Source organism: Bubalus bubalis, chromosome 7 (genome assembly GCF_019923935.1).
Source record: "Bubalus bubalis isolate 160015118507 breed Murrah chromosome 7, NDDB_SH_1, whole genome shotgun sequence".
Classification (NCBI taxonomy): Eukaryota; Metazoa; Chordata; class Mammalia; order Artiodactyla; family Bovidae; genus Bubalus; species Bubalus bubalis.
This window is the reverse complement of record NC_059163.1, coordinates 60170090-60183139: the sequence shown is the minus strand read 5'-3', so window position 1 is coordinate 60183139 and position 13050 is coordinate 60170090. Positions and strand designations below refer to the sequence as shown.

Sequence of the window (13050 nt, the reverse complement as noted above, 5' to 3'; positions counted from 1 at the left end):
AGTTGCTTCAGTCGTGTCCAACTCTTTGCAACCGTATGGACCATAGCCCACCAGGCTCCTCTGTCCATGGGATCCTCTAGGCAAGAATACTGGAGTGGGTTGTCATGCCCCCCTCCAGGGTGATTTTTTTTTACCACTAGTGCTACCTGGGAAGCCCAAAAATTTGTTTATCAAATATTTTTTGCTTATCAATTACACATGGACCCTGAAGGAAATGGATGAACTGATGTTAGCCTACAGTAGTTTATATAGGTGAGGTTAGTAAACACACAAAAGAGTAGAGGCTCACTGTCAAGGTGAATCATGTACTGGCAAAAACTATGGGAATTCAGAGAAGACAGAATAAGCATCGACTTGAGCAATTAGAAACAATTTTGTGTGAGCTGAAAGGCTAGACCTGGAAAATGAGGACATTTTGTCTAGAAGGGAGACTCTCCTTACAGTTTATTCAACAAATACTTCCTCTTTTTGTTCCTTTTTTTTTTTTTTTTTTTTTTTTTAATTAAAGCATAGTTGAGGGCTTCCCTGCTTATTTAACTTATATTCAGAGTACATCATGAGAAATGCTGGGCTGGATGAAGCACAAGCTGGAATCAAGATTGCCGGGAGAAATATCAATAACCTCAGATATGCACATGCCACCACACTTATAGCAGAAAGCAAAGAAGAACTAAAGAGCCTCTTGATGAAAGTGAAAGAGGAGAGTGAAAAAGTTGGCTTAAAGTTCAACATTCAGAAAACTAAGATCATGGCATCCGGTCCCATCACTTCATGGCAAATAGATGGGGAAACAGTGGCTAACTTTATTTTTTGGGGTTCCAAAACCACTGCAGATGGTGACTGCAGTCATGAAATTAAAAGGTGCTTACTCCTTGGAAGAAAAGTTGTGACCAACCTAGACAGCATGTTAAAAAGCAGAGACATTTCTTTGCCAACAAAGGTCCATCTAGTCAAAGCTGTGGTTTTTCCAGTAGTCATGTATGGATGTGAGAGTTGGACTATGAAGAAATCTGAGTGCTGAAGAATTGATGCTTTTGAACTGTGGTGTTGGAGAAGACTCTTGAGAGTCCCTTGGACTGCAAGGAGATCCAACCAGTCCATCCTAGAGGAAATCAGTCCTGAATATTCATTAGAAGGATTGATGCTGAAGATGAAACTCCAATAGTTAGGCCACCTGATGCGAAGAACTGACTCATTTGAAAAGACCCTGATGCTGGGAAGATTGAAGGCAGGAGAATGGGATGACAGAGGATGAGATGGTTGGATGGCATCACCAACTCAATGGACATGAGTTTGAATAAGCTCCGGGAGTTGGTGATGGACAGGGAAGCCTGGCGTACTGCAGTCCATGGAGTCACAAAGAGTTGGACACAACTGAGCGACTGAACTGAACTGAACTGAGGGCTTCCCAGGTGGCACTAGTGGTAAAGAACCTGCCTGCCAGTGCAGGAGACCTAAGAGATGAGGGCTCGATCCCTGGGCTGAATAGATCCCCTGGAGGGCATGGCAGCCCATTCTAGTATTCTTTCCTGGAGAAGCCCATGGATAGATAAGCCTTGCGGAATACAGTCCATGCGGTTGCGAAGAGTTGGACACAACTGAGCATCTGAGCGCATCCATATTATATTAGTTTCAGGTTTACAACATAGTGATTCAATATTTTTATAGACTATACTTCATTTATAGTTATTATAAAATATTGGCTAGACTCCTTGTGTTGTACAATGCATCCTTATATATCATTTATTTTATACATAATAGTTTGTACTCAACAAATACTTCGTGAAGACCCACTAGGCACTAGGCTAGATTCTTAAATCAATGGTGGTGAATGAGAATCATTTATATCCTTGACAAGCTCTCATGCAATAGGCAGGATGCATATAGATGTGTGTATCCTAAATGTGTAAAAGGACCCAATCCTCAGGATATGTGTATGACTCGTGTATCTGCAGGATATATGTGCTGCCCTTTCGTGCTGGACAAAGATGGAGTCAGCGCTGCCGTCATAACTGCAGAGTTGGCCAGCTTTCTAGCAACCAAGAATTTGTCTTTGTCTCAGCAGCTAAAAGCCATCTATGTTGAGTAAGTTTCTATTGACTATTTAATTGAAGTAATTTTTTTTTATCAGTTCAGGTATACAACACAGTGATTCAGTGTATGTCTATATTGTGAAATGATCACAGTAGATACAATTAACATGCATCCCCACACAGGAATATTTTTTAATGTTTTACTCTCTTCTTGTGCACAGGATACTCATATTCTTTCTGATGCTCTTGCTTTAGTTATGAATTCTATTTCTTATGAAAACTAAATAAGAGATCACCTTTTCCTTTTGCTACTTAAGCAGTTAATAGTAATTACCATTCGTGATGACGTTAATCCTTAATAAATGAGAACGTTAGTTGCAGAAATGGCTAAGGGAAGAATGTGATTTTTTAAATGTCCAGTGTTGAAAAAGACTAAATGTGTTCATTAAACATCTATTTAGTCTTTGTAGCAATTACTTATTTCTGCCTTTCTAGTGCAAAAGCAACCAGACACAAGGTAATGGGCATGATGTGGCTGTATTCCAATGATAAAACTTTTACTTACGAACAGAGACTGAGGGCCACACAGCAGGGCAGTGATTCCTGGGGTAGATTGTTGGACCTCTTCATTTAATGCTGAATTACTCCTTTGAAATTAGTCGTGGTTGTTTGTTTTAGAATATACTGTTTGATAGATACATGTTCAGTGTACACTGTGCACAATTATTTGTTCCTCATTTGCATGTAACCATGTTTGTATTGATAGGTATGGCTACCATATCACCAGAGCTTCGTATTTTATCTGCCATGATCAAGAAACTATTAAACAATTATTTGAAAACCTTAGAAACTATGATGGGAAGAGTAATTATCCAAAAACTTGTGGCAGATTTGAGATTTCTCACATTAGGGACCTTACAACTGGCTATGATGATAACGAACCTGATAAAAAAGCTGTAAGTAATGTTTTTTATCAGTTAAAGTCTTCTCGATTTACTTTTTCACTGTGCTTTGAATAGTTCAACCTATTTAATCATATAATTAATTGAAGCTGATTTTAGGCATTATTGTAAATAAGCTATTAAAATATAGAGATAATTTTAAAACATGAGCTAAAACTACAGGGATTCTCACTAGTCATCTCAGCCTGAGCCATCTTTTAACACAGCAGGAAATAGATACAGTCGGCTCTTGGTATCTTAGGGTTTCACATCATAAACACCCAGGGTCAACTTACTATACTAGTGTATATAATGGACTTAAGCATCTGTGGATTTTGGTATCTGCAGGGGCTCCTGGCACCCTCCATGGGTGCCAAGGGATGACTATACTCAGAAGTGTAAGACCTGCCTGTGGTTAGAAGCTGATTGGTGATGGTCTGGGTAGAATCTGGGTCTTCTGATTGCAAATCTGGCTTTTCCTCTCTTTCAGCAGTTGAACTTGAAAAAACACCAGAATCACCTAGTGGCCAGGTTAAAACACTGAGTGCTGCAGCCCACCCCTTGTTTGCCTTTCTAATAAGTGCCCTGCTGATGCTGATGTTACTCGTCCAGCCTTGAGAACTACTGTTAGCTTCCTCCTTAGTTTTACCCTATTCTCTGACTATATGGGAGTTGTTGGGGCTTCCCTGGTGGCTCAAATGGTAAACTATCCACCTGCAGTGTAGGATACCCAGGTTCAATCCCTGGGTCGGGAAGATCCCCTGGAGAAAGGAATGGCTACCCACTCCAGTATACTTGCTTGGAGAATTCCATGGACAGAGGAATATGGCGGGCTATAGTTCATGGGGTTGCACAGAGTTGCACATGAGTGAGCAACTAACATTCATTCATTCATATGGGAGTTGTTAGCTATAGCACATGAGTTCAAATTCTTCCTACCATGTGGATCCCTGACTGGAGTCAAAAGAAGGCACAAATATGGCAGAAGATAGTATTGCTAACTATGGCAAGTGGGTAGGGGAAGAAGAGTAAGAATATCCTTATAAGATGCTGGACATTTGCTTTAATATTCCCTTTTTATATTTTTTAATTTACATCTGCACACAATATGTTTTTAAAAGGCAAATAGTATTAAAGGGTTATGAAGAAACTTGGCAGTTCCACCTCCTACCATTTCATTGCCATGTGTCAAGAAAACCACCTTCCCTCTTAGTTGTTTCTCTGGTATTTACCACCAGATTTCTAAATAACATGCTCATGTGGTGATGCTTTGACTTATCAGTGTTAGGCTTTATTAATTTTCTGTGATGGAGATTGGAGGAGGAAATGGCAACCCACTCCAGTATTCTTGTCTGGAAAATCGCATGGACAGAAGAGCCTGGCAAGCTATAGTCCATAGGGTCACAAAGAGTCGGACACTACTAAAGCGACTTAACGTAACGACATGATGGAAATAGGGATTTGGTTCTTAGAGTTGCGACATTCACCACTCTTCTCCCCTGTCCTTGCAGTACATTTATTTGTACCACAGGTTTTGGCAACATCAGATTCCAAGCTTGTATTATGAGGACTAGTAGCTATTTTGTTTTCTGCTTAGCTAAGTAGTGTACTTCGCTTAGGTTCCCCTTACATTGTATAAATAATTATTTTTTCTGTGATTAATAGCTGCTTTGTTCTTTCATCTGCATGGATTTCTATGTATTCCTCACCAGTTCTTCCCACATCCTTCAAACAGCTTTCGGTAGGGTTTTCTACCTAGTCCAGTGATTCCGTGCTTCTGTTGGTTCCATCTTGTTTCTGGCCTCCCTCCTGGCCCCTTTCTCTGGGGAGGGCCCACTGCTCTCTGGGTTGAATGCCCAGCTGTCATCCTGGGGATTCTCTTCACTACTCTCTGGGGTTATATCCCTTGCTCCTGGACCCCTTTTTATAATTAGCTTCCTAAATCACATTTTCTAGTATCTTCCTAAGAAGAAGTGAATAGAGGTAAATTTTTGGAGGTGTTTAGGTCTGAAAACGTCTTGCTCTACCCGCACACTTTGTTGACTCACAGTTTTGAAAGCATTGCTCCATGTTTGTTAAGCTGTGGAGCATCCATCATTCATTTATTCAGGAAATAGTTGGGACCTGCTGTGTGCTGCATCCAGGGATAAGGATGCTATACTCATTCAGTCCTTTCTATGCAATTTTTTTTTTTCTCTGTGGAAAGTATTAGGAACATTCCACTAAAACTTGGGTTCAGAATTTCAGTGATAAGCTTTTAGTATGGGCTTCCTTTCTTTCATTTTTCTGGACACTTGGTTGGTCTTTGTTGGCCTATGTAGTCATTTCTTTCCGTCCTGAGAAACTCTTGAATTTTTTCAAAGAAGGGGGCTGGATGGTTGTTTTCCAAATAACCTTTTCCCTCAAATTTTCTGTTCTCCCCTTCTTGACAAGTCCTTCTTGACAAGTTCTTAGATGCTGACCCTCCTGGAGTGATGTTCTACTTTCAAAGTTTCTGTCTTCCCGTTGTCCATCTGTGTCTTCCTTTCCTACTTTTGGGGAGATTACCTCAACATTAAATGTCTGCTTCTTTGAACATTTCAGCTCTTTTTTCTCTATTAAAAGTAATATCTTATTTCATGTATATCATATCTTATCTCTATTAAGGATATTAATTACAGCTTTTTTTTTTTTTAATGTAGATCTTTCTTCCTATGAATTGTCTTTATTTCCTTCAAGGTCTTCTGGGTACGCCTCGCTGTCACCCTAGTCTCCGGCCTAAGGGTAACAGGCTGGGATGCTGAGTCCCTGGAAGTGGAGGAGAGGCCCATGGCACCTGGGAGGAGGGGTGCTAGTGCTCAGTGTGGGGACTCTGAGTTACTTTCAGTTTTCTCCATGCCCTGCCTTCCATGATGCCCAGTGTCCCCAACTTCTAAGCTCTTCTGTTTCAGTTATACCAGAGATTTAAGCCGTCTCTTGATGAGGTGGTTTGTTGACCACATGGGCAGAAGTTGAGGATCTGGGAGGATCCAATAGCTCCTTTCAGATGCTGCCTTTGTCTGCCTTTGCCTCACGCCTGCCCTTTGCAGTACCTGGTGCCCGGGTTAGTGAGCTCTGCCAGGGCTCTGCAGAGCATCCTGACTTGGTTCTTGTCTGCCTTTTGTAGGTGCCCCCTGGTCATTGTCCTGCTTTCCAGCAGGCTCCTTGTGCCCCTTCGTCTGGTTTCTGACTACCACGATTGGCTGGCAGACCCCTCAACAGCTGCTGCTGCTTTGCCCTTGCGTGCTTTTTTATTTTAATACTTCGGTACTTTAGTAGAGTTTGAAGAGCAGTCAGCCATGATACATATACCAGAAGCTTTTGAAAGTGAAATAAGCCTATTTCATTGTTTTGTGGGGTTTTGTAATGCATTATTAATCAGTTTAAAGCAATTTCTTATGAAAAGGGTATGTTTCGATTTTAGAAAAACTTTTAGTAGCTTTAATAAAACTACAGAGGTAAAAAGTAGTATACAAAGTTACTTTATTTTCACAAATTGCCTTATTATTATTTATTTCATTTATACTAAGTACATTTTCTGACTTCCTCAAATGTGTTCTTCTTTTTTTTTTGCATTTACTTTCTTGCTTATTTGAGGAAAAATATTAGGTAAAAAACAACTTACATTGCTACTTACTAATAAATTTATAACATGAAAATTAATTCCTAGATTCTCCCGACTAGTAAAAGCAGCCAAATGATCACCTTTAGCTTTGCTAATGGAGGCGTGGCCACCATGCGGACCAGTGGGACAGAGCCCAAAATCAAGTACTATTTGGAACTGTGTGCCCCACCTGGAAATAGGTATGGATGGCAGCAGCTGTAGTTTTTATTCCTTAAACTTCCTAAATTCTCTGCAGACACTAAGTAAAATAGCTCATCTGTCCAGTACGTAGTTTAAGTAAGAATGTTGTTTCAGAACCTGCAGCAATATTGTGATTTTAACAGCTGTTTGAAGTGTCGAGGAACAGGAGTGCTTACTTCCTACTTATTTCCTTCTAAAATTTCCCTGTATGGGAAAACTTCCTAATTTCAGTAATATTAATAAAATTTCCTTTTTCTAGTACTTTTTATTTGAGGCTGGCACCAGTGACTTTTTTCCCATGTCCCTGGTACAAATGAATTAAACTCCATTAATGAATTAATGGATTAAATTAATGAAATTAATGAAATCCATCCAATCAATTACGAATCCATTCAACAAATATCTTTAAGCATCCATCGTGTGTAAGTCATGCTGGGTTTTGGGGCAGATAAAGAGTCACAGCAGAAAGTGTCCTCACCACCAAAGAGCTGACAGTCTAGTAGTTTCAAGGTCATGTTTTGTGACCTTGTAAAAGGTTTGGACTATAAAGAAAGCTGAGTGCCAAAGAATTGATGCCTTTGAACTGTGGTGTTGGACTGCAAGGAGATCAAACTAGTCAATCCTAAAGGAAATCAGTCCTGAATATTCATTGGAAGGTCTGATGCTGAAGCTGAAACTCCAATACTTTGGCCACCTGCTGCGAAGAACTGACTAACTGGAAAAGATCCTGATGCTGGGAAAAATTGAAGGCAGGAGGAGAAGGGGTTGACAGAGGATGAGGTGGTTGGATGGCATCACTGACTCGATAGACATGAGTTTGAGTAAGCTCTGGGAATTGGTGATGGACAGGGAAGCCTGGCATGCTGCAGTCCATGGGGTCGCAAAGATTGGACATGACTGAGTGACTGAACTGAAAGGGTTTGAGTCACTCAGTTTCCAATACCTGTAACATTTGGAACTGTATCAGCCATGGTACATGTAGCTAGCACATGTAAATGTAATAGTACACATTTAACAGTCACTTAGCTTTCACTTCTCTATTCAGAATACAGTTCAAAATCAGGAAATTTTTTTTTAAAGTGAATTAAGTCAGTGCTATCCAACAGAAATAAAATATGAGCCACATATGCAATTTGAAATTTCAGTTCAGTTCCTCATTTGCACCAGCCACATTGCAAGTGCACCATAGCCACGTGTTCCTAGTGGCTGCTGTAGTGGACAGCATTAGTCTGTCTAGGTGGTAATGGCACATACACCCCAGAGCATTGATCAGAGGGTTTTTCTGGCTTGTGAACCAAATTTTCATTATGTGGAAATAAGAGCAAAGGAAATTTTCTGAGCATCCTAAATTAGCCAGCCAATAACAGATTAAATGTAGCAGGTTAGAGGGGCTGGGGAAGATGTGTTGCAGTTAGACTTTCCTTAATCAGGGAGAAGTGAGTGCTGGCAGCAAAGCAAGAAATAGTAAAACAAAACTATAAACCTTGAGTACAAGAACTCAGAATATTCACCTGTCGGGGAGTTTATCATAAAGGAAATAGCAAGCTACATCCAAATGAGCCCTGAATCTTCTGAATAATTCTCATTTCTCATTCTTACTTAGTGTTTCCATATTTCTGTGACTCACTGTTTTGAAAACAAATGAACATTAAGTCCAATTTAAAGATCTATATTCAGGGAATTTCCCTGGCGATCCTGTAGTTAAAACTGCGCTTCTGCTGCAGGAGGTTCAAGTTTGATCCCTGGTTGGGTAGCTAAGATCCCACATGCCATGCAGCATGGACAAAAAATTTAAAAAACAAAAAGATCTAATTTCTCCATATATTTATCTTTTCCTTTTCATTATCCTGTGAAAATATATGTAATTTTTTTTTAACTTTCTTTTATAATAACAATACAACTTACTACTCAAGGGTCTATGGTATTTACATTTTTCACATGGCTTATTGAGTGGACTTAAATTCAAATATTAGTTTCTAAATTGCTGAAGATACTTGGAAAGTTTGCTGTTTTATTATCGTCATTGAGAAATGTCTAATTATAAGTCTGTTTTATCTATTATCAACCCTCCAGTTGTTTGCACATAAATGAGTATTTTCCACATGCTTAAAATCTTGATTTCGATAAAGAGATCTAGTTCCCTAGATTTTTGTTTATACTTTAATTGTGACCTTTTTGTTCCCAGAGTAAAATTAAAAAGATAAACAGGGGGTCTGAGTTCTTGGTGAGTGACCAGCAGGCCCACTAGGAGGCTCCCCATCTCTTCTATCCTGGGAAGGTCTTACACACAAGGCTTCAGCCAAGCTCCCAATAGTTTGAAGACAGACAGGATCAGAAAACTGGGACGTTAGTCCATAGCTATGATGTCTGGACTCAAGCAAGGCATCAACATACCTATCACAACACCCATAAAGCCATGGCTAAGGTTTCCTTATTTTCTGATAATGCTAAATATTATTAATATATTTTATATCATGAATTCTATTCATTTGTAGAATTCCACAATCCACTAACTCTTTAGAATTGAAAATCTTTTTTCAAATATAAGTACTACTTTTAAAATTTTTTGTTGGGGTTGATGTCCTTTTTTTTATTATTATTACTATTGTTTTTGGGGGGTTTTTGGCCATGCCACACGACTTGTGAGATCTTAGTTCCATGACCAGGGTTTGAATCTGCACCCTCGCCAGTCAAAGCATGGAGTCCTAAACCACTGGACCACCAGGGAATTCCCTTGACATCTTTAGTTTTGTCCAACTTTTTATTTTGAAAAATTTCAAACCTATAGAAATGTAGAAATAGTGTAGTGAATAAGCACATACTCCTCATATAAACTAGGGGTTGGCAAACTTTCTGTAAAGAGCCAAATAGTAACTATTTTAGGGTTTACACACAATCCTTGTTAAAAGCATGCAGCTCTACTGTTGTGGATGGAAAGCATCCACAGACATAAAAGAGTGGTCGTGGCTGTTTCCCAATAAAACTACTCAAACAGGCCGAAAGCCATAGTTTGCCTACCCCAACCTAGTCTCAGCAGTCGCTAATATTTGGCAATATTTGCTCTCATATTTTTCTCAGCCATATGAAAATAAGTTGCAGACTTTAATACTCATCTCCTAAGAACAAAGAAACTCTCTTACTGTCTCAAAAATTAGGTAATAATTATGTCAGGCAGGGTTCTAACAGATAAACAAAACCAGCAGGAGATACATAGTAAATTAAATTCATTGATGAGTTTTAGTTTAATGGATATTGTTTTAAAAAAAAAACACGCAGTAATTATTAGCCAGTGTGCCTTCCTGAGTACTGTTATTTTCCTCAAAGCACATTTTTGGAGAAGGAAAAAAAGACTTGTGTAATTCATATATATTTATGAAGCATAATTACTTTATATGTTACCAATGGGGATAAAAATAATTATAATGATAGCTACATTTATTGAGGTTTTTGGGCCAGGTTGTGCTAATTGCTTTATATAATTTATCTCAATCTATACAACAACTCTCTTGAGAGGATAGTCTTTATTTCAGTTTTACAAGAGAGGAATCTGGGCCTTTGAAAGGTCAAGTCACTCGCCCAAGGGCACAGAGCTAGTAAGTAATAGAGCCAGAATTACTGTCTGTAATAAAATGGATTGTTTTAGTTGTACTGGTTAACTGTTACAATGCAAGGATGATCTTAACTAATTACACAGATTGCCCATTTTGTTAAAGATGGTCAGGTATAAAGTATTAAAAGTTTGAATTGAGGGATTTAAATTTCTTTTATTGAACTTCTTGGTTTTAAATATAGTAACTCACATCAGCTATAGTAGCCTGATACATAAGCCTGACACATAAATTAGACACATGTCTAATTATAAGTCTGTTTTATCTATTAAACAACCCTCCAATTGTTTGCACATAAATGAGTATTTTTCACGTGCTTGAAGTCTTGATTTCGTTAAAGAGATCTAGTTCCCTAGATTTCCACATTAACTTTAGTTGTGACTTTTTTGTTCCCAAAGTAAAATTAAAAAGATTCGGAGTCTGAGTTCCTGGTGAGTGACCAGGAGGCCCACCAGGAGGCTCGCCATCTCTTCCATCCTGGGAAGGCTTTATACCTGAGGCTTCAGCCAAGCTCCCAATAGTTTGCAGACAGACAGGATCAGGAACATTCATGTCCTGCAAGACCAAGGACTTGCGGGAGATATCTATAACAGTTCAATGGGATTTAATGACAACTGGAGTCATGAAAGTTTTCTCTGCACTGTTAGGTATGGACCCTGCAGAACTTTTAGGGACGCTAGGCTACAGATTGTGTGTTTTGAAAATTCTTATGGGACTTCCCTGGTGGCCCAGTGGTAAGACTCTGCACTTCCAGTGCAGGGGGCAGGGGTTCAATCCTTGGTCAGGGAACTAAGATCCCACATGCCTCACATGGCCAAAAAAAAAAAAATTCTTATGAGAAATGCAAAGGTGTGGTTTTGTTTATAGTAGAGACCTTGGGGAAGCCTTTGGGGAAAATAATGAATATTGTCTCATGGGCTTTTTATCCATGCCACAGATGTGTTCCCATGCTTACGTAACTGGAGTTCTGTCTGATTTAACTCTTCACTTAAGAGTAAATATCAGTGTTGCTTGATATTGGGGGTGTTTAAAACATGCTCCACAATAATCCACTGACCTAGAATTTTTTTCCCTCTTATTTTGCAGTGATCCCGAGCAGCTGAAGAAAGAACTAGATGAACTAGTTAGTGCTATTGAAGAGCATTTTTTCCAGCCACAAAAGTATAACCTCCAGCCAAAAGGAGAGTAAACCATCCCAGCCTCGGGCATAATTACATTTACCTACAACTAAGCTGATTCCTAGAATGTCGACGTTCACTCTTGCCATCTCCTGTTTGACCACTTCCAATTTGCCTTGATTCATGGACCTGACATTCCAGGTTCCTATGCAATATTGCTGTTTACAGCATCGGACCTTGCTTCTATCACCAGTCACATCCACAACTGGGTATTGTTTTTGCTTTGGCTCCATCCCTTCATTCTTTCTGGAGTTATTTCTCCACTGATCTCCAGTAGCAGATCCAGAGTGAAGAATGTCGACATTCTAGGAATCAGTGAACTAAAATGGACTGGAATGGGTGAATTTAACTTAGATGACCATTATATCTACTACTGCGGGCAGGAATCCCGTAGAACAAATGGTAGCCATCATGGCCAACAAAAGAGTCTAAAATGCAGTACTTGAATGCGGTCTCAAAAATGACAGAATGATCTCTGTTTATTTCCAAGGCAAACCATTCAATATCACAGTAATCCAAGTCTATGCCCCAACCAGTAACGCTGAAGAAGCTGAAGTTGAATGGTTCTATGAAGACCTACAAGACCTTTTAGAACTAACACCCAAAAAAGATATCCTTTTCATTATAGGGGACTGGAATGCAAAAGTAGGAAGTCAAGAAACACCTGGAGTAACAGGCAAATTTGGCCTTGGAATACGGAATTAAGCAGGGCAAAGGCTAATAGAGTTTTGCCAAGAAAATGCACTGGTCATAACAAACACCCTCTTCCAACAACACAAGAGAAGACTCTACACATGGACATTACCATGGTCAACACCAAAATCAGATTGATTATATTCTTTGCAGCCAAAGATGAAGAAGCTCTATACAGTCAACAAAAACAAGACCAGGAGCTGACTGTGGCTCAGATCATGAACTCCTTATTGCCAAATTCAGACTTAAATTGAAGAAAGTAGGGAAAACCACTAGACCATTCAGGTATGACCTAAATCAAATCCCTTATGATTATACAGTGGAAGTGAGAAATAGATTTAAGGGACTAGATCTAATAGATAGAGTGCCTGATGAACTATGATCGGAGGTTTGTGACATTGTACAGGAGACAGGGATCAAGACCATCCCCATGGAAAAGAAATGCAAAAACGCAAAATGGCTGTCTGAGGAGGCATTACACATAGCTGTGAAAAGAAGAGAAGCAAAAAGCAAAGGAGAAAAGGAAAGATATAAGCATCTGAATGCAGAGTTCCAAAGAAGAGATAAGAAAGCCTTCCTCAGCAATCAATGCAAAGAAATAGAAGAAAACAACAGAATGGGAAAGACTAGAGATCTCTTCAAGAAAATTAGAGATACCAAGGGAACATTTCATGAGAAGATGGCCTCAATAAAGGACAGAAATGGTATGGACCTAACAGAAGCAGAAGATATTAAGAAGAGGTGGCAGGAATACACAGAGGAACTATCCAAAAA

At 39.3% G+C, this 13050-nt stretch overlaps 1 protein-coding gene across 2 annotated transcripts in view; it reads left to right on the top strand.

Annotated features, from left to right (window-relative positions):
• PGM2 (phosphoglucomutase 2) overlaps positions 1 to 11763 on the top strand; it is a 36630-nt gene extending 24867 nt beyond the window's left edge. For both annotated transcript variants that reach the window (XM_025290183.3, XM_025290182.3), the window contains 4 exons: positions 1956 to 2085; positions 2800 to 2989; positions 6663 to 6796; positions 11492 to 11763. In XM_025290183.3, coding sequence (XP_025145968.1) covers positions 1956 to 2085; positions 2800 to 2989; positions 6663 to 6796; positions 11492 to 11594 — 557 coding nt within the window. In that variant the 3' untranslated portion in view covers positions 11595 to 11763. The remainder of the gene's footprint in view (positions 1 to 1955; positions 2086 to 2799; positions 2990 to 6662; positions 6797 to 11491) is intronic.
• The last annotated feature ends 1287 nt before the right edge of the window (positions 11764 to 13050 follow it).